Raw genomic sequence first — 22298 nt, 5'->3', positions numbered from 1 at the left:
TTATGTATTTATACTAATTTAAATTGCCTCATTGTTATTATATGTATTTTAAGTCATTTAAAAGGGTTTTGTTCAAAAATAGGTGTATTTTTATTACCACAAAAAATATTATCTGATTACTTTTGATTATCCAAATAATCAACCGATTACCAAAATAATAATTTTTATTTAATATAATTAATAATATGATTAATATGATTTAGTTTGTATTTTATGTTCGGTAGAGCTACAATTGCAAATAAAAAAAATAATATATATATATATATATATATATATATATATATATATATAATTGTATTATATATTTCACAACAATACATTTCTGCTTAAGGCACGCATTTGGCCAGCAGCAGCCCTGAACACCATTGTTGTGTTTTGAAAGACAAGTATAGATGTTGATCTTTTAAAGATATATTCGCTATTGCGAACGATGCATCTACAAAATGAAATGAGTTATTGGTTAGTCTTCATGCTTGGATAATGGATAATGCTAAAATGAAATCTTCATATTTATGCTAAGAATATTTATGTATTCATATTCTAGCTTGCCATCGTTTTAACAAATGTTTTCATTTCTCACACTTCTGACTTGGCTATATCAGAAATTTAAATATGAATATGCAATGTCTAAGATCCCAAGCAAATGGAACACTAAACTAAATTACAGTAGTAAACAATTACATTTCTAACAGTGGCATAGTTCACATTCAAACAACAATTCACACATAGTTTCAAAAACAATTCAGTTCTGCATTCAAAGCTAAATGGAGGGCCACATGATGTAACTCCCCTTTAAGATGTTACTTACCTGGTGAGGTTATTATTCAATTTAACATTTAAAGTGATACATATCAACTGCCAAAATGAGTCTTTACCTCTCTAGAACTGAAGCATAATATGCTTAATATTTCCAGATCCAGATATAATATCATGTTTTCCCAATAAAACAACACATTTTGTATTTATGTTTTTACACTGTATTTTTAATGTGGTACACAGGTGTAATATATTTATGGAGGAATCACAACAGTAACAAGAAACACTTGGAGAGAGGATCAAGAGCAGTTAAGACAGAAACTACAAGAATCAGAGCAGCTTTAGCAGGAAACTATGGGCCAGGGAGGATGAGAGATGAGCTCTGGGACACCATCTGAGGCTGCGACAGCGAACAATGGGAGGCGAGGCCTTGGCTGGAACTTCTTTGGCAGCCGTCGTGAGAGAAACCTTTGTGGTGGACATGATGGCATCAGTGTGACCAGGTCAGTCATGTCAGGAACCTCTGGCAAGCTGTGCAACTGGAGCTGCTGACCTGTGGAACCATAGCAGGAATCTCCAGGTTGGGACAGGGACTTGTTATATGACATCTCTGACCTTCTTCTGGAGCAGCAGCATTAGGAACCTTTTGGGTGGCCTTCACAGGGATTTCTGGAGGCTTGACAGTGAGCTCTGGGTGACTCCATTATTAAAAATGAAACAAAACTATTTACATTACACATCCTTAGGCAAGTAGTTCCACAAGATGCTACAACTACCACCTCAAGCCAAGGCGCCAGACGCAACCAAAGGCCTGCCAGCCCAGCAATACGCTAAGGCTGGAGGGATGGAGGGACAAACTTAACTGACTAAAGCTAAACTAACTATTTAAAATACACATTTCTAGGCGAGTAGTTCCTCAAGATGCTAAAACTACCACCTCAAGCCAAGGCGCCAGAGGGAACCAAGGCTAAGGGAAGGGAGGAGCCACTCGTGTCGGCCCGCCAGACGCAAGGCAGACCCTCTTCTCCATGACTTTTACAGGGGACCTGAAACAGAATTTGAAATTGTAGAAATTAGACAAACATACTGCATTTCATAAGATACAAAAATCTGTGCAGTGAATGAGGATTGACTAATATGATCACTGCAGCAGGTATTGAATGCTAAAGCAAGGAACCTGATTCAGCTGATTCAAAGCTCCACATTTAGAGCATCAAACCAAACCAAAAAAAATAAACAAACACCCAAATGCCAATATATCTTCAAAATAATGTTGGCTTGTCTTATACTAAGTACCTTGAACCACTCATGGAACAGCATCTCCTCCAGATGAAGACTCTTCAGGCAACCCCAAATAAAACAGCAGAATTCTGTGCAGAAAGATGGGAGAGATGTCTGATTAGTATTGCCTTCAACTTCACACTGCTCTCTAAGCTGTAAAACTGTGAAAGATTCCTGCATTATCCATAATGCCATCTTTTATAAAACTTTGTGTGATTAAGAATTGCAATTGTCCTTTTGAAGTCCTAATGAAGTCCTCACCATCTGAGAAGCCTGGCTGGAACCATACATCAGCGTCCATCAAACTGATATTGCTGCTGTCTGAGAAAAGGCTGGTGATCATAGCAAACAGCAGCAGTTTATGACAAAAACTCATCTGAAAGAGCTTTAGGCCCCGATCAGACAGAATGCGTTTTCATTGACAAGCAGAGGGCGCTTGCTCTGACCTTGATCGAGGGTGAGAGGTGCCCAAACACGCAGAAGACAGGGAAACAGAGATCCGTGTGGGTACATGAGACCCTCAGAAAGAGGAGACACCGCAGGGAGTACCACCACTTGATCCAGGAGCGTCGACTTGATGATGGTTGGTTCAAGGCTTATTTTAGGATGAGTCGGGGCCAGTTTGACAACCTGCTGTCAATCGTCAGGCCTAGCATCACAAAAATGACCACCAACTACAGGAGTCCATCGGTACTGCCGAGCATTTGTTTACGGTAGGTAATGTTGTTGGTTGGAAAGATGTAACATTAGTTCATTTTAATTACTAGTCTAAATCCTGCTGGGTAAATCCTGTGATAGTACAGCATAATTTATTAGTTAATATTTAGTAATATATTTTGTATCAGTACTCAAAATCTGAAAAGTAACTAATTAAAAGTATCAGACAAATGTAGTAAAAGTAAAAAGCACAGTATTTATCTCTGAATTTATGCATAGACACACCTAGACCTCAAGTCAGGCTGCAATTATGTGCAATTATTAGTCTACCCAGGGCTGGTGCTATGTATAAACCGATACCTGGAAATTCTGAAAATGAAGTGTAGGCTCTTGCACTACCCACTGTAACTCCCTTTTATATTACAGCTTTGTAGCTACTGGAGATTCGTACAGAACAATTGCATTCAGCTACAGGGTTTGATTCTCTATCGTGGTAGGCATTGTAAAAGAGGGGTGTGAGGCAAGAAGAATGGAGAATACATGCCACTTCCTGGAACGGAGGAGTGGAAGGCCATTGCGGAGGACTTCCAGAAATTGTGGAATTTTCCAAATTGTGTTGGAGCAATTGACGGGAAACGCGTCACAATCCAAGCCCCAGCAAACAGTGGCTCCCAGTTCCACAACTACAAAGGCTCCTTCTCCATTGTGATCCTCGCTGTGGTGGATGCCAGAAATCGCTTCAGGATGATTGATGTGGGAGCATATGGTAAGAGCAGTGATGGAGGTATGCTTTCCTCATCAGTCTTTGGCCAAGCACTCCGTCATGAATCTTTCGACCTCCCACCAGATGCACCTCTTGCTGAAGTCGTGGTGAAGGCAACATGCATTTTGCACAACTTGAGCCATGCACTGAGCCATCAGCTGGGATGCAGGGTATCACCCAGGTTGGCAGCAACCACACCTTCAGAGATGCGCTGGCTGTGAGAGAGAAGTTTGCCACTTATTTCTCTTCCTCTGCTGGTGAAGTGTCCTGGCAGCAGGTAGCTGTGTCTTAATTCACCATCTGCCATCTGAAGACACAATACATCCAATATGATGTCATATGCAAGTGTTAAACACTGAAACACGGTTAAACACAGCAATCATTTTGTGGATTCTCACAATTTTTACTCTAACCACATCACCCTAGACTCCGCAAACTTAACACCTACCTCAACTTGCGACACCATAGGGAGTAGAAGAGATTCAACAGTACAATCCTGACTGTCTATAGGCCTTAACAATTGGAAGTCCACGAACTGTTGCTACTGCTGTTAATGTTAGTGCAATTTAAATTAATGAAAGCAACTTACTTGACATCTCTATTGCCATACTAACTTGCCTCCAGGCCTGCTGCCTTTTGTTAACATTGTGGTAGTTGCGATTCATTAAGGGCCAATCCCAATTCTACCCCTTACCCCTTCACTTTCCCCTTCCCCTCTGTTTTGCGTGTGCACGTGAAGGGGTAGGGCTGTCTCAATTCTCTTTTGGTTGGAGGGGTAGGGGTAAGGGGAAGGGCCAGATAGCCCTTGAAACGAAGATTTTTCGGGACCACACTTCAAACGAAGGGTTATGAGAAATGTACCTGCATACACCGGCTACAGAGGCAACATGACTGCCAATAATCATTTTCTTTGTCACATTCAATCTTGTGCTCATATTTACGGTCATGTTCTTCAAAGAAACGGTTGCAAAAAAATCGTTAAAGTTCGTTAACAATATGACGCGTGTAAAAAGCAAAAGTTTGAAGCGAAGTGGACGCGCGAATGAGGCGAATTCGCGTCCACCGCGCCTCACTAAACGCCTCATTCGCGCCGCAAGACCTCCAGACGCGCGTAAACGCGTCTTAACATTGAAATCACGCGCCAGACGCTCTATTCGCGTTTGGTGTGAACGCAGCTTTAGGCATCGAAGATATCGTCATCTCCGTTGTTTTCTGCAAACTTCAGAAAAAAAATACAAAAAATAGCTGTAACTCACGCAAGACTACAGCTGACGACGGCATCTTGGAAGTTTGTGATAAACATTGCCGCATCTCCTGTGACGTAGGCGCTAGCGACGATGTATAATGACATGTAACGGTGTAGTAGTGGTGTCCCATTTCTTAGGGGAATATTTTCACCCCTACGCCTTGACACTCTGTTTCAAGGGGCAAGGGTTAGGGGTAGGCGAAGGGTTAAGGGTAGGCGAAGGGGTATAAAATAGAATTGGGATTGGGCCTAAGTCATACAGCTCTGGGTAACCCGCAAGTTTAAAAGAATTTTTTTCACTGCAAAAAGCGCGTTCTGTCTGATTGGAGCCTTAGTGTGTCATGATGCAACACATTTGAGAGATAATACATGCCAGAGTAGGTGTTGTAGGAAGAGCTTTTCAGGAGGTCCACACACCTGAAATCGATTTGACCAGGGTCTCCATATTAACTAGGATATTCGGCATCTTGATGCCCCGATGGAACAGCACACGGCAACGGTTTCAGTCACCTGCCACATGAAATGACTTGCCAACTCCTTACTGAAAAGGTCACCATGATACTGCCAAAAGCAGTGCATGTCCACACAGGGTAAGGGACGCTCTAACCATTATGTACAGCTCTGGATTGTCCTGCATGTCCAGCAACTCTATAATGTGGCGACAGCTGGGGCCTTGATTGGCCATGACTGTCAGGGACACCTCAAGAGGAATCTTTCTGTGATGGTCAGGCTAGAAGAAAGATTTTATGATGGTTAGATGGAAGCAGTTTCTCAAATAAGGATTTAGGCCAGTCTGTTGCTCTATTGAAACATTTGTACTCTGTCATTTACATCAATCTAAGACAGTGACTGAGACGAGATGACACAGAGAACACAGTCTACTTACAAGACTGATGTATGGCACATTCTCCGTCTTCGGTGCGAATTTCACAGCCACCCGAAGGCTGTCCTCATGACGGGTCCCCTCAAAGACTGAGCCGAATCCTCCTTCCCCCATCTTATTTCTGATGGCATATATTTCCAGCAAATGTGGTCTATTAATACATAATTATAGTTATATCTGCACAGTCTAGCTGTCTCAGCGAATGTGACTCAGACTGACTGGACTTTCCTGATCTTGAGGTTTAACATCCTCCACTTTTTTGTACCAGTTCTTCATTTAGGGGTACTTTTTACATTAAACTAAAGATTTATCATGTCACGGAATAAAGTCACCATTTTTTTTTTTATAATGTGTGGTGTTGTGGGTTTTTTTATATTGTGAGTAAATAATTAAGATACTTTTTTTGATGTACACAGCTCAAGCCATGAAAACATAATTTATAGTGCTGTGAATCGATTAAAATATTTTTACTAGATTAATCACATTAATCACATTTTCTGTGATTAATCACGATTAAAAACACTTAGGCTAAGTGTTTTATACATTTTTAATATATTTTATAATGTAATAATTTCACAGTTAAAGGGATAGTTTGCCCAAAAATGAAAATTAGCCCATGATTTACCCTGAAGCCATCCTAGGTGTATATGACATTCTTATTTCAGACGAATACAATCGGAGTTATTTAAAAAAAAATATCCTGGCTCTTCCAAGCCTGATAATGGGAGTGATTGGCTTTTTGACTTTAGAAGTCCATTAATGCGCATCTATTCATGATTAAAGTGCTCGACACGGCTCTGCGGGGGTTAATAAAGTTCTTTTGAAGTGAAGTGATGCATTCAGATTTCTTTTTAAGTAATGCCCTCTTTCTTTCTTCTTTTCCCCATTGTTTATTTCACTTTGTAACTGTTGTTTGTTTGTTTTTTTGTGCTATGATGTTGAAGTGTTTTCTTTCACTATTCTTTATATTTTTGATATTCTTAATAATTAAAAAAACTGAATGTTCAAATAAAGCATTTAAAACACACACACACACAAACCGAGGCGGAGTTAGATCAAAGAATCAGTTGGATACTGCTTCCCAGTAAGTTGAGCCAGAAGATTAAAAAATGTGTTATATATAAGTATATATGTTTTTTCAGTACGAATGCATAAAGACAGATGTTTCATTTTGGTGCAGTAGCCCCCAAAATATCAGGCCACATTTAAACCTATACACCTATGCTTGCTCTGCTAGGACCAGGGCCATAGGCACTTGGCAGATTTTTAAAATCACAGAGGTCCCAAATGTAAGTTAGTTAGGGGGCTTTCCCGAGTAAATTAATTTATCTTATCTACATATGTAGCCTATATTTCAAGCTGTTTGAAGGCCAAAAATATGAATATTAAATAACTTTCAAAACCATATCAGTGGGCAGTAGATTATTTGTCAATGCTTGCTCTCATCATCTCATCACTTTCATCTCTCATCTTTTCTATCAGTCTCCTTATCATGCCCTGTCTCTTCCCTTCATAAAGATGCGTTGACTGTTAGTCATTTCATTTTCGTCAGTAAAAGTAAACAGGGTCAACTAATATTTAGCCTATATGTTGAATTAATATTTTTTTATACAAGTTAATTTACTGAAAGCTACTAACACTCGGTAAATAACGTTACGTTCATTAAATTAATTAACAGTACACATTCATTGTTAATCTTATGCCTAATCTGATTACATTGGCTTCGTTAATGTTTTTGTCCCCTCACATTCACAGTTAACTTGCTAATTATTACATTAGCCTATACATTGCGTAAATTATAAGCCTATTTTGAATTAAAAATGGCGAAATTAGACAATTTGATTAGTTTGCCTGATTATTTTTGTCGGTCGCTTAACATTTCTATTCTAAAACAGCTGTCAAAAATTAAATGTTTAGTTTAGGTACTTAACGTTACATCTCGCACTTCATGACCGTTAACTGAAGTGCGTCGCGCGAATTCACGCTCAGCATCAGCTTCTGTGAACATAGTCCGCCTACTTTGATTTGATTGGTCATCTCAAATAGGCTAGTTTGACACTGACGAGCGGTGACAGACCGCAAGGGCGGCATCTCAGATGAGAAGATCGTGTGCTGTACAATATCCTTGCTGGACTAAAGTAGAGTTATTCTATATTATTCAGTTACTTAACAGCATTTATACGCTTCGGGAAAATACCGAGGTCCAGACCTAGGTGAGTGACCTCATAGCTGGCTACGGCCATGGCTAGTAGGACACCTGTGTGATAAAAAAAAGAAAAAGAAAAAAAAAGCCTGTGTGATTTTGACTGCAAAAAGCTGGTTAAAAGTAAAAATATAATCTTTGGAGGATATAATTAATAATACAAATTTAGTGTTTGAAACCAACATATAGGCCTAGGCCTACTTCACAACTAGCATGAAGACTTTTTTGGGTTTTGCCAAATACTTCTGAAGATTGTCAGAAACATTCAATTTGAAAATGTAATGTTTCTGACAATCTTCAGACGTATGTGATCATATTTCAGCTTTAAAATGTCCTATTCCATAATCTATCTCTCTCTCTTTTAGGCTCATTAATACAATTTGCTCACTGGCCATTGGATGAAGAAAGTGGAAAAGTGGTTGTGTTTCCTTTCAGAACCACATGAGGGCGACAGACACCGCTTTCATTTTAAATTCAGATTAATGTAGCTACACCCCCCTTATCAACCTAAATTTCGGAAATTACAATGGCTACTTAACTATATAGGTTAGTTATTTGGATCAAAACATGCTGGAAATACATGAATATTCTCATGTTAAAATAAAGGGCCTGTAAAGTTCGACTTAAAATTGTAAGTGGTAAAACAAACAACAAATTACTTTTTACATGTTGAAATTAAACCACATGTGGCTAAATTTCTCGAGTTTACGTTTTGACATCTAATTTTCTGGAGGAAGCAACACAGCAGAAGAAAGGCAGTGTAGCTTTGAGTAACCAGATAGCTTTGGATAACTGTTTTACTAGACGTTGCATCTTTCATGTTGACAGATTATGGAACTACAAAGGAACCATATATATATATATATATATATAATCCTTGCTCAATTTAAGACATTTTCTTATTTTGTAACAGATTTTACATCACAAAGTTACATTTAATATCCACAAATATGTGAATCTAACATAATTCTTATAGGCCTTCTCAGGCGACTTCATGTAGTGAGAGTGCAGAGCTGATAGTGGAGATGAATAATTAACTACAGCTCCCTGATCATGTGTCAATATCCTCCCTTCAGGCTCAGGTTCAAAGATTATATCAAAAAGTACAAACAAATCATGTAGAGTGCAGCAGTATAAGACTCTTTAATGTCAGTCTTTCTAATGAGTTATCAGGTACGGTACATACACTACACTGAGCAATGCTGGTATTTCTTCATTCATGATAATCATGCATGATTTAAAATGATTCAAAGAGCAAGTGGAAGCAAGGACATCTGACAGAGTTCACCTGATCAATGCCTACAATGTCCTTCTATTAGTGACCTAGAAATCCTTAAAGTGTTTGTTTTGATCCCAACTGTATATTCACTGTATATTTAAAACAACCAAAATGATGATTGTTCCATAATCTGTTCTCTTCACATAACATAGCATCTCCTAAAAGACTGACATAAACACTAAATCTAAATTACAATTAACACTCATCTAACCTACTGTACGTTAATTTGATTACCATGAAAATGTTGCTAATTATGAAAATTGCTTATTTTCCTGCAGTTTTAGATACAAATGTCTGCCAAATAGATAAATGTAAAAATGCCAGCAATACGGGAAAAAAATATATTAAAAAAAGTTTTTTTTTTCCTTTTTTGCACTTTTTATTTGACCCATACATCACAATTTCACCATCTTCTTGGAAGACAACAACATTTCTTTCCCTAATTATCATTCTTTTATTTTGGCCAAAAAGGGCGTTGGTCCAATAGCAAAGCAGTACAGCACAAAGAGACCACAAGAAATCGTTACAAACAATAACGACAGAGGAAGATTCACAATCATCTTATGAGCCAGCTGTCTGTGCGAGCAGGTCCCACATCCTCTGTCTTGCCCACAAAGAACAATAGTGGCATACACTGTAAATAGGTTTATAAGACTAACTGGAAGCAGCAGACATTACGCATGCCAGATGAAATCAATTAGTAAGATGTGGGACCACGACTCATCGAGATTGTAAGACTGTGCCAAGTATACAGTATAAATTAAGTACCAATATGACCAACATAACACGCTAGAGCCTAACTTGCTGGAAATGTCAATGCTACAACCTCCAATGAACTCATTTGATAGACACTTGATGGAAGAGCATGTAGATGTGAACTATGCCGTAGGGACTGATTCGGCTACTAGATGATGAATTTCGTGGTTGCAGCTGAAGTACTGAGCTAATTAAAAGCTTTGGGAATGTTTGCATTGCTGATCACAGAAACACCAACATTTAGTGCATTACCAGTATAAAATGAGATGAAATTCTGCGGTATAACAGGAATGTGTTGGAGTTAAGCAGACTGTTCTCATTATTCCTTTTTCTGCTAGTATCGTTGCATCTTAGGAATCTGTCAAGAATGTGTCTGGGTTATATTTCACTAAAAAATCAAAAGGAGCTAATTATTTGCATCATGAAGCCTACTTATTCTTCCATTTTGACATCATTTTCACAGCAATTTAGCACAATTATCATTATAGAAATGCATTATATAAAATAAGTTTAACTGTGAAAAAAAAAAAAAACGTTTCATATTCCTAATGCAAAATAGGATTTCTTATGACCTAGACATGTTATCGTGCGATTCATCCTTTTGCTGTAAATCGGTGGATTTTAGGATTCTTCGATATTTCAGTCTCTGGACCGATGTTTGTACCCACAGCTCAAGTTCTGTTGTCAGAGGATAGAGGAATATGCTTAAATGGAAAAACACATACAGAAATATATTGGCACAGTTTAACGCAATGGAAAATTTTTCGATCCCTGAATTTGGGAATGTTAAATGGAAATCTGAGAGCATACATGTGGCTTTGCTAAACCAAAGCAGTGTGCTTAATATAGAATCCAATAAAGCCAGTTCACATCATGTTGGAAATTAGGGCGTGTTTTTAAGGTACCAACACAATAAAATTTCAGCCTACGAATAGTTAACCATTTCCAAATGATTTATCAGTACAATAGATGGGAATATATGGGCCATCTATGCAAATTGGCAAAGTGATTCAATTACTGGACCCAAAGGGATTCTTGTATTTCTTGGACTGTGAATTGGTGTAATCTGGAATAAACATGGGGTTGCAGCCCAGATTAGTTGACCTAATTACTATACATCCAAGCGCTCTGATCCAAACAAGATTAAGACAAATTAGTGGCGTTTAAGCGTCGGAACCAAAGAGGACACGAGACGGGAAATAAACAAGATAATCAAAACAAAAGCACAAAGGTGTAAATGAGTGACCGTGTCTCAGGTTGAGGGTAAATTATCAGAGTGAATATGTGCTTTTCTGTTGATTGTTTTTGGCATGTGGCATGGCATTGAGACATATAAGGCAGGCACCGCCAGCGGAGCAGAGGGGAACAGGCAGGCCTCCCTTTGGGAATGTGGACATGGACCAGGGAAGAGAAGAGGATGATGGATGCTACCAGGTTTGGCTCTCATGCAATCTTCAGAAACTGATCCACTGTATCTGCCTCCACTGCCTCAGAAAACATCTCGTAGTTCTGAAAGAAAGAGAAACACACACAGTATGAGTATCTATGTAGTTCTGGAACTAAATTAATCTAAGTAAAATTATTTATTTTATTTATTGAATCACATTCATTCTCAATAAGACATATTGTATAAAATGAATGAATTATATTTAAAGGGATAGTTCACCCAAGAATGAAAATTCTATCATCACTTACTCACTCTTACGTTGTTTCCAAACATGTATGACTTTCTTCTGTAGAAGAAGATATTTTAAAAGAACTCTTTATAAAAACTAAATAGTTTCAGTTCCCATTGACTTCCATTGCACTGATTTTAAAAAATAAAGAAAAGAAAAGAAGGGAGTCAATGCGAACCAAAACTTTTTGGTTATCAACATTCTTCAAAATATCTTCTTTTGTGTTCAGAGGAAGAAAGTCATACAGGTTTGGAACGACATAAGGGTGAGCAAATGATGACATAAGGGTGAGCAAATGATGACAGAATTTGGGTGGACAAATAAACTATTAAATAAACTACATTAGAAAGGCAACATTAAAGGAAGAGTTCATCTAAAAATTTTAATTCTGACACTATTCACTAAAAACATTCAAATTTGTGTTTGCTGGCAGAATTTCAGTAAATAATGACTTGAATTTTGGTCAGTTAGTCACACAATGGTACTTCTGTTTCCATTTCCCATTTATTTTAATATGGGGAAAAATGGCCAAAATATTGTTCAAAGACGCACCTCATTTCCACAGCAGAAAGTCATGAGGGTTTGACAAGAGGGTGAGGAAATTATGACAGAATTTTTATTTTCAGGGAACTATTCCTTTCAAGTCCTAAACTCAAACCATAAAACACCCCGTTGCCAGTCCTCCTTACCCCACAGTACTGGTCTTCATTGAATATCTGAGGTGGGATTGCTGTGGGGTTGCCTGATTTACTCCTCATCTCATCCCGAACTGCACCGCCCACCGAGATGTCAATTAACTCATACTTGATGCTCTTACTGTCCAGAATACGCATAACCTCCGCCTGCTGAGACTTGACCTGAGAAACAAGGAGAACTATCAAGGTCAAGCAGTAAATAACTGTACAGTCTCTTTCCTGGGCCTATTTGTTAAATAACTGAACCAGGCTGTTGTCTAATTTGCATTTTTCAAGCCACCACTAGAATTATTCAAATTATTCAAAGCTCAAGGTTCAAGGAATGTTTTAAGAGAACAAATTACAAAATATATACAAGATTCACAGTCTAATATAATGCAAGTGTCTCTTCAATAAAATAATTACAAGCCCATTAAAACATAAAAAGTCTAACAGTGATAAAAATGTGAATGCATCTTGTGAAGTGAATGACACTTCCTGAAAAGTCACATGATCATGTGAGAACATTGGGGAAGTTAATTTACTGCACCAATTCAGGAAATGCATTAAAATGGTACAGTAGAAACTCTTCTAATCTGGTCTTTTTACCAACCAAATCAAATCATACATTGCATGAATAGGTGTAGAGTGTACTTTGCTTTTAACAGCCAGTGGTTTCACTACAAAATGCTGAGTTGATTATTAATAATGAAACACTATGTAACGAGGCTGTATTCAGGAAGTTGGGTCATATCTGCAGAAACCACACCTTAGGCAGTTCACTAGTTAAAAATTAAACATGAACCTACATTAAAATGGAAAAATACTATTAGTGCTGATTAGGGGACTTTAATGCATATCTCATACATTAAACATGTTTCCAGCAATCCTTTCACTGAACCCCCATTTACAACTGGTATAGAACACTCTCACTGGCTGCAAGTGCTAACATGTCATTATTTTTGTTTTTATTAGTAGTAGTATCTTGCATGTGTAATAAGCAAGTAATTTGCATGACATGGCAGGTCATGTGATCCCAACATGGTGGCACCCATGAGGGGCGACCCACTCCATGTAGACTAATTCATTTTAATAACATTTCTCAAAAGTGCTGCTCATTTAATAGATTGTAAAACTTTAATAAGCAAAAAAATGACAGAGTATCAATATGTTCTGCTTTTCACGTGATTTGAAGGCCCGCGATTATGAAAATGCAGCAAAATCAGCCGTAAATCATTGGCATTATTTCTATATTCACATTCAATGAAGCAGAAATGTAGGCTAACTTGCAGAAGCTCAATGCATCGTTTCAATCGGATTTGCCGTAATGACGTGAACAATTTAAAGCGAACGTTTTTTGTTTGTTTGTTTTTTATGAGCAACATCTAATGGGCGCTCGTGCAAAACAAGTTGCTACTTCATACACCATTAGTGCGAGACCAACTACATTCAACACAGACAGACAACATGACTTCCGCTCGCAATGCACATCTTTCCTCAATCGCTTCACATCCGTAATCTACAAATAACTACGTTTTGCAATCACTTAAAACGTTTGAGTGCAACAAAAATGTCTTAGTAAGGCATTTATAAGCGTTATTATGTCGCAATACCCTTTAAATGTGGCTAGATGTATGTAAACGTAGCAGTTGGGTGTGTCTAGAAGCCTAATCCTCCATTTCAAATGTATTTAACTCTGCATTCTACCGATACAATGCTTACTTTCTGAATCCACATGGTCACAGGTTTATTCTCACCTCTCTTGATGCAGTGACGGTGGTGTAATACAGTTTGATGCCCATAGTGATGATGCTGAATCGTAATGTCCCTTTGTGTTTCTGGAGGCGATCAGTTCCCGTTCTCTTGCACTACAGTCGCCGTTTCACCACTGACACCCGCTATTCACTCATTTAAAGAGACAGCGCCTTATTCTACACAAGGAAATGCTGTCTCATTTTGGCTTCCTCATGAACATAATGTGTAACCTTTCAATTGAACAAAAGGTTCTTTATAGTGGATAATGTTTCTTTATATTATTAAAATGTTTTTTTTTGTTTGTTTGTTTTTTACAATACGATTATTATTTTTTTCTTTTAACTAGTTCTTTAGGGAATCAAAAATGTCATCACTGTGAAAAAAATGTCTGAGCCTTTTTTTAGAGTGTATGAGAGATAATACTGTTCTCAAACCCTGTGTTTCCAACTTTGCTGTATTATGGACAATAAAGACTTGTATTTTGTAATATACAATATTCTCTGTTAAATCCCCCTCCCCCTTATTAAAATTAATTCCATTCCAATTCCATAAACAGCATATCTGTCATAATGGATGTGAAGTTAAAGTCTCCTTATTTATCACTTCATCTTATATGTTGTTAGTTTTGTCAATGGGTAGCAATTTTAAATAGCCATCCTAAAAACAACTGATTATTTAAAACTACAATATTCCTAAATATAATCTATCAAAATACATTATAAATAATCAAGAAAAAAGGTGAACAATCAACTTCTGTAGTAGGTAAGCAGCTTGCAGATATTTAAAATGGCCTTGTATGAAATTGAGTAAAAATAGATCAAATAATTCATAATAGTACATTAATGTGTGATTATAGAGTTTCATTTTTTAAAGTAATTCAATGCAAATCCCACCGTATGGTACAATGACCCAAATACCCCAAGTAACAATTCTTAAAGAGGAAGTTCCTCCCTCAGATAAAGTTTATCAGTGTGTTTGCAGTGGAGTTTGCTCAAATCCAAATGCAGCCCAGCAGAAATTTTCCAGGAAACTGTCAACGGTTTCCTGTTTTACAGTCCACATGGGACAGTCAAGTTCTGCAAGTTCTGATCTTTCCACATTTGTGCTAACAAAACTATTTTAAAATAACATAAAGATGACAGTTCAAATGAAAACACAAGAGGGCAGTACAGCATCACTTTGAATATTTAATCAAACCACATGACCGTCTCCAAACAAGGTGGCCTTTCTTTCATAAAATGTTCTAGTCAGGCCCAAAGAGTTTGGAAAATATGAAATCCCTTACAAAACTTTTGACAGAAATAGGTTAAGAATGTGCAGTAGTATGTAGCATACTTCTATTTAAAATGTGCATTGGTTCATAATACATATATTTTTTTAAACAGTAACAGCAAAAGTGTATAACATGCTGTAAGAAAACAGGACATGTTCCGTTAAGTTTAAGTTTCCTTTAACCCTATACACAACTTAATACAATACAATACGTAATACAATTTACAAGTAAAACACTGGTGAAAAATCAATATAGAAAGAAAATCTCCTTATAGTAACAGTACATACAGGGCCCATTTTTCTAGAGTGCACAGATTCCCAAATAATTCTGTATTTAATAGTAATTCAATCATTTAACAATACATTTTCATGTTCACAATTTTCTCAGATAGATAATCAGATACTCTAGCCCCCGGTTTCACAGACAAGGTTTAAGCTAGTCCCAGACTAAAATGCATGTTTGAGCTGTTTTAACTGAAAGCAACTTGCACTGAGATATCTTAAAATATGTCATTGCCATTGTTTTGCCTAGAGATGCACACAGTAATGTTTTTTCTAAGGCACGTTTATAAAAGCTACTTAAATGTCCTAATTGAACTAAGGCCTAATCCTGGCTTAATCTAAGCCCTGTCTGTGAAACCAGACCTAGAACTTTTACTGGAATTGGTAACTTGTATCTTGTTACACTGTGAGGTACCTGTACTTTTATGTATGGTTTTCAGGTACTCTTTACACCTCTGGTTAAAACAGTAGGCAGTATACACAGTGGAACATTATTTAGTGATTTAATTAAGGATCCCAATCGGGACAGCCAAATCACTGGGTGTCCCTTTTACATGAGAAGAGAACAAAAGTTAGAAATGCTGATCTGGTGAAAACATAAATGTGCTTCTGTTTTGCTTTCCCTTTAACATCCAAATTAAAGGGTTAGTTCACCCAAAAATAAAAATTCTGCCAGTAATTACTCACCCTCATGTTGTTCCAACCGCGTAAGACTTTCGTTCATATTCGGAATGCAAATTAAGATATTTTTGATTAAATCTGAGAGCTGTCTCACTCCTTCATAGGCTGCAAGGTAATTGAATCTGCCAGCCCAGAAAAGTTAGTAAAAACATTGTTAAAATAGTCCAAGTGACTACAGTGGCTCAACCTTAATCTTATCAAGCGACGAGAATACTTTTTGTGTGCAAAAATTACGACTTCATTCAACTATTAATTTTCTTCTGTGTTATTTTTATTTTTATCGTTATTTTTGTTGTTTTTTGCGCACAAAAAGTATTCTTGTCGCTTGATAAACTAAAGGTTGAGCCACTGTAGTCATTTGAACTATTTTAACGATGTTTTTACAAACCTTTCTGGGCTGGCAGATTCAATTACCTTGCAGCCTATGAAGGAGCGAGCCAGCTCTTAGATTGCATCAAAAATATCTTGATTTGTGTTCCGAAGATGAACGAAGGTCTTACGGGATTGGAACAACATGAGGGTGAGTAATTACTGACAGAATTTTCATTTTTGGGTGAACTAACCCTTTAAGTATACTGGTTTATGCTGTAATTAGACTCTGGTTTGTTTGACTTAAATGCAATAAAATAAGGGGCCAGTAAGTGCATTAATGCTATCAAGAAAATCAGTGCACTGGCCATTCAAAACAAACACAAGCAATCTCAATAATACAGTACTACTGTTATCTACTATAGACGTGTGAGATAGAATCACTGAGGTTCTTCTAAAATGTTCATTAAGGCACAGCATTGGGAATGCATTGGGAATACTGTCCATATTTATAGAACATGCACTGTAGAAAAATCTCATTATCACTGATATCAAAATGTAGACAAACTGTTATTTTTATACCACCCGATAACAAATATGATGATTGATATTATAACATTCTTTGCTGTTGTTAAAAAAAAGACCTTACTCAAAATCTCCAATTTAGAATACCTCAAGTAAAATCAGACATCAAGCAAATCAAACCAATACCAAGTATATTTGTATAGCGCTTTTCACAATACAGATTGTATCAAAGCAGCTTCATATTCGGCACAGCTCATTAAGCTCACAAGTCTACAAGTCTACAATTGTAGACTCACAGCTCACAAGTCTACAATTGTAACAAATATTTACATATTTTCTTCAAATACTGTATGCTGGCTTTGTTGGCGTTTACTTGCTGGTTGGTGTGTAACAGAAGTAAGGTAGGCTACACTACAAAATCGTTATTAAAGGGTTAGTTCAAGTGACATACTGTAATCTGGTGATTGTCCGCACTGTTTAGCATCGGTCATGAAAGCATGATCCCTAACTTTAACACTTCTGATTAGTTGATAGGAATGTGGTTACAGAACCAACAAAAATATTGATCCAGGCACGTGCAGAATCACTGTTAGCTAATAGCTATATGTTCTTTCTTACATAAACCTTGTCATCAGAAACTGCCCTTGTTTCCATCATAATATAGCGCCCAAAGGATGGCCTATTCTAAACCTAACTATTCCTATTCTTTACTTAGTTTTTCCCCTGTAGTCAACCAATCTTTTTACTTTCACCAGCATAAACAAGGCGATTAGAGCAGACATGACGAATGTTAAAATAAAGAGCAAAAAAAAGAGCAATGCCTCGCCATCAGCATGGAGATTCACATAGAAGTCTCTGCGGTCGAGGTAGTCCAAAAATGAAGCGTGGATCTGGCAGACTGTACACAGAGCAAGCAGCACATGAAACAATTGATGACCCTGACCTAAGAAGTCACAGTGACCTGGGAACCAGCGCTCGGGAACAGGCTGAGTGAAGAAAAAAGCACTGGAAAGAAAGAAAGCCACTTGGCCAAAGTGAAAAAGCAGAGCAGGGCTGCTTCTGGAATCGCCTCTCGTCCAGGAAGGAAACCAAGTCATAAAACGATGGAACACAGGACTGGTATCCCAACTGTAGGCTACGGCTGAAGGCACCACTTGGCCTACCTTACGAACCCAGGGAGGAAGGCTGTAATTGCGATACTTCCCGTAACAGCAGCCGAAGCAAGACAGGCAACACAAGAAGCTAGCAATAGGCATGAAAAATCCACGGACACATGCATGCCAACTTTCTTCAATAGCATAGTAGTAGTGTGCCACTGCGCTTCCATACTGATACAGCGACACACCTACATAATCCAGGTAAAAGAAGGCGTAATGGCAGAGTTCCGATTTTCCTGCCAACAGGTGGGCCACGGCGCTAAAGGTCATGTAGACTGTTGACGACAAGAGAAGGATGAGAAGTGGCCAGGAATGAGAATCGTTTATGAAATCTACGGTCTCCGATAACTGGACAGTTTTTATGAGGACCACTAGTGCTCCGACTAGGTGCGTCCAAACATTTATAGTCTCGTTGTGCCGCTGTAAGAGCGACAGGAAGTAGAAGCGCCAGTTCCGGTGGAGCGCCCTGTAGCCAGAGTAAATGTAGCGCTCACGGAAAAACTGGGGCACCTCCGTGTCACACAGGGTGTCGGTCTTGGAAGGCAGGGCCTCGGAGAGCATCTGGGGAACTCGCCTCAACTGCTGCAGGTTAATGAAGAGCCGGCCAATCTGCTCCATAACGATTGTTGCCATGGTAATCTCTGGAGTACCGTGGAATAGAAATTTACATTCCAGATACCGACAGCCACACAATAGTCCAGGCCAGAACTGACGACACACTGGCGTATCTGGGAAATCAATAAAAAAAATATATCTGTGAAGGGGAAAAAATATTTACACCATTACAGTATTTGGTACTATACGGTTATCCGGACCACACGATGGCCTACCCCTAACCCCGCCCCTAAACCTACCCGTCACTGGGGTTAAGACCAATCATACGATGGCCTACCTCTAACCCCGCCCCTAAACCTACCCGTCACTGGGGTTAAGACCAATCATACGATGGCCTACCTCTAACCCCGCCCCTAAACCTACCCGTCACTGGGGTTAAGACCAAACAGGGATGACTATACGGACTATACGGGACTAAAAGACACACGTGTGGTCCAGATAACCGTATAGTTCCCAGTATTTAAAACAATTGATCTGCCAAAAATATAAAAACTGCAATATTACACAGTACTATTAATACTGAAGTTAACTGTAACAGAAATGCGAGATGGCACCAGCTGCGTTCGAATGAAACAAGAGAGCACGAGTTTGCAATGTGATGAGAAAAACATGAAAGAATTGCTGGCTTCAAATACCTGGATGAGCAGTGTGTTATACAGTGTTGTTATTGACGGCGGTCATTATTGGGTAATAACAGACCTTGGAAAGTATATTAAATGGATAGTAGACAAATAATATCTCCAAATAATATAATAATTTTCGCTAGTCCTCTGAACTCCTCGACCTCCTCCAGCTCCACCTGTCTAGATCTGCTATGGGATTTATATTATTCATCCAGCAGCAGCATTTTACATGCTCACAGCAGCATGTCAGTGTATCTAATGGCAGTATAAGTCCATACTTGCTCTGCAGCTGCAGCCTGCAAAGTAGATAGTCCACCAAATACATTAACACTGTCATATCCATTAACGTGATAAAAATATTTTGAGAGTTGTCATGGTGAAATAAAAACACACAGGAAACCACATTGTGACACTCAATCCCTCCCAGTTTCTGTAGTCAAAGAGCTAAGGGGTTTGGTGAAAGGAAACATCTAAGTCACCTACATAATTGTTCACTTAGAGTTTAAAGCTCTTATTATGAGTTAATGACGGTTCAAATTCATCCAAAACTGAATATACTGCCGTTTGCTCACCATCAAGTTGTTCAAACCGAACAAAACAAGAGGAAGTTTGTTCAGGCTAATCTTTCTATAAAATAAAACCATAGACTGTTAAGCTGTGAAAAGATAGCACATTTGATTCAGGTACTTTATTCCAAGTCTTTTGATGTAAACATTGTAACAATTTGTCTGACAACAAAAATTGTTATTTACCGAAAAAATGTTATTTCATCTACCACAACTTTTCTAAATTTCATTCACACACACACACACACACACACACACACACACACACACACGTGTTTGTCCATATATGTATGGTTTCAGAATACTCGTTCTTATATAGCACGAGTAATATGAACTTTAATTTTTTTCCTATATCTGTAAGTTCTCTGTGTGGAAAAGAGCTATTTCTGTTCCACTTAAGGAAGAATAAACATAGACCGAACACTTTACAATAAGATTAAATTAATTAATATTAGTTATGCATTAGGTATCATGAACTAACAATGAAAAATTAATAAATGCTAGTTCATAATACCTCATGCGTGGACATTTTATGTGTAGTATTGTAAGCAACTTTACAGAACCCATGGATTCATTTAAAATAGAGTCTGTGATTTGCAGTAAATGGTATTGAACCTAAAAGAAAATTGGCAACAAGGCCAAACTAAAATGAATAATAAGTCCATAGAGTCATGGTCTTGTCTGTTAACTTGTCATTGAACACATTTCCAGCTCTTCACTTGCTGCTGAAGAAAACTTTTAAGTTTGCATCAACTAATGTTTATGCATCTTATTGTAAAGTGTTACTAAGAAAATGACAAAAAAAAAAAACATTAAAAAAAAACCATTTGGAGGCAAATGACATTTCTACCCATTAGATAAGACCTGGCATGCCATTTTCTAGACATTAGCAACAGGTAGTCAAGTCTCTTCATATTGATGGAAATCATTTAGTTCTATAGGCTAGAATCATAGGTTCTTGCGGTAAAAAACTAAACGATTTGACACCCGTAAATAGTGTATTCCAGCATTTCATTCATGCGTGAAAAAGAGGCCGAATTTACTAAATTACAATCAAATGAAATCTTAAGACAACTCGGTGAGTGTCGGTGAGTCACAAACAAGCACATGAGATGCGCCACAGAGCAGCTCCTAACACGAACAGAGAATAGAAAAGCACAGATGTCTGTATTTACCTTCTTTGGTGTCTTCCGCAAATCTGGCAGCGCAAATAATTCCCGAGTGGAAACTGACTGGATATTAAGTGACTAGCTGTTCTCTTCCTCGTATGTTTCTCGCTAGCCACGCCTTTTGTGTCGGCGGCACTGCAATGGGATGGGACGTAACAAAAACGCTGTCAGTCAGAGAACATATTTCTTCACATTGCTGTGATAATCTATCCTGAAACGTTTGTTTTTGATGACACATAATATAAAAAAAACCTAAAGCAATAAAAACGTGAGTTAGAATTACTGATTAGATTGTTGTTTATTAGATGTCCCATTTTGTGCTCTTTGTTTTAATGTAGAATTTCACCTCTGTAAGCCTCTCTTCAGAAGATCACTTCAAATTATGGCTTAACACATGCAGCATATAGGTTATATATATATATATATATATATATATATATATATATATATATATATATATATATATATACATACATACATACAGGTGAAACTCAAAAAATTTGAATATCGTGCAAAATTTATTTCAGTAATTCAACTTAAAAGGTGAAACTAATATATTATATAGACTCATTACATGCAAAGTGAGATATTTCAAGCCTTATTTGTTATAATTTTGATGATTATGTGTTACAGCTTATGAAAACCCCAAATTCAAAATCTCAGAAAATTAGAATATTACATGAAATCAATTAAAAAAAGGATTTTACATACAGAAATGTCAGCCCTTTGAAAAGTATAATCATGCATATGTACTCAGTAGCCTACTTGGTTTGGGGCCCTTTTGTATGAATTACTGCCTCAATGCGGCGTGGCATGGATGCTATCAGCCTGTGGCAATACTGAGGTGTTATGGAAGACCAGGATGCTTCAATAGTGGCCTTCAGCTCTTCTGCATTGTTCTGTCTCATGTCCCTCATGTTTCTCTTGGCAATGCCCCATAGATTCTCTATGGTGTTAAGGTCAGGCGAGTTTGCTGGCCAATCAAGCACAGTAATCCCATGGTCATTGAACCAGGTTTTGGTTCTTTTGGCAGTGTGGGCAGGTGCCAAGTCCTGCTGGAAAATGAAGTCAGCATTTCCATAAAGCTTGTCAGCTGAAGGAAGCATGAAGTGCTCTAAAATGTCCTGGTAGACAGCTACGTTGACTCTGGACTTAATAAAGCACAGTGGA

General features: G+C 37.8%; 2 protein-coding genes and 1 long non-coding RNA gene across 4 annotated transcripts; all 3 read right to left on the bottom strand.

Moving 5' to 3' along the window:
• Positions 1-1664: 1664 nt before the first annotated feature.
• LOC311093529 lies at positions 1665-7509 on the bottom strand. Of its 2 annotated transcripts, XR_014608433.1 has the most exons (4): positions 5590-7509; positions 2299-5433; positions 2053-2126; positions 1665-1802 (listed from the first exon to the last, which is right to left on the bottom strand). It is a non-coding gene; the product is annotated as an uncharacterized lncRNA (long non-coding RNA). The 2 variants fall into 2 exon arrangements; XR_014608432.1 differs by having other exon boundaries at positions 2299-7509.
• Positions 7510-8908: 1399 nt separating this feature from the next.
• Positions 8909-14090, bottom strand: sh3bgrl3 (SH3 domain binding glutamate-rich protein like 3). Its single transcript, XM_084131002.1, has 3 exons — positions 13932-14090; positions 12190-12357; positions 8909-11333 (listed from the first exon to the last, which is right to left on the bottom strand). The coding sequence occupies exons 1-3, from the start codon at positions 13974-13976 to the stop codon at positions 11268-11270; spliced, it is 279 nt and encodes a 92-aa protein (XP_083987128.1). The 5' UTR covers positions 13977-14090; the 3' UTR covers positions 8909-11267.
• A 1013-nt stretch (positions 14091-15103) lies between these two features.
• Positions 15104-21269, bottom strand: paqr7a (progestin and adipoQ receptor family member VII, a). The gene is made up of 2 exons (XM_084130999.1): positions 21135-21269; positions 15104-18883 (listed from the first exon to the last, which is right to left on the bottom strand). Exon 2 carries the CDS (start codon positions 18786-18788, stop codon positions 17706-17708), a length of 1083 nt encoding a protein of 360 aa, XP_083987125.1. The 5' UTR covers positions 18789-18883; positions 21135-21269; the 3' UTR covers positions 15104-17705.
• Positions 21270-22298: the final 1029 nt, after the last annotated feature.

The sequence above is a fragment of the Abramis brama genome, assembly GCF_963993115.1.
Source record: "Abramis brama genome assembly, chromosome: 12".
NCBI classification, from domain to species: Eukaryota; Metazoa; Chordata; class Actinopteri; order Cypriniformes; family Leuciscidae; genus Abramis; species Abramis brama.
Note: the sequence above shows the minus strand (reverse complement) of the source record. Positions and strands in the feature narration are given on the sequence as shown.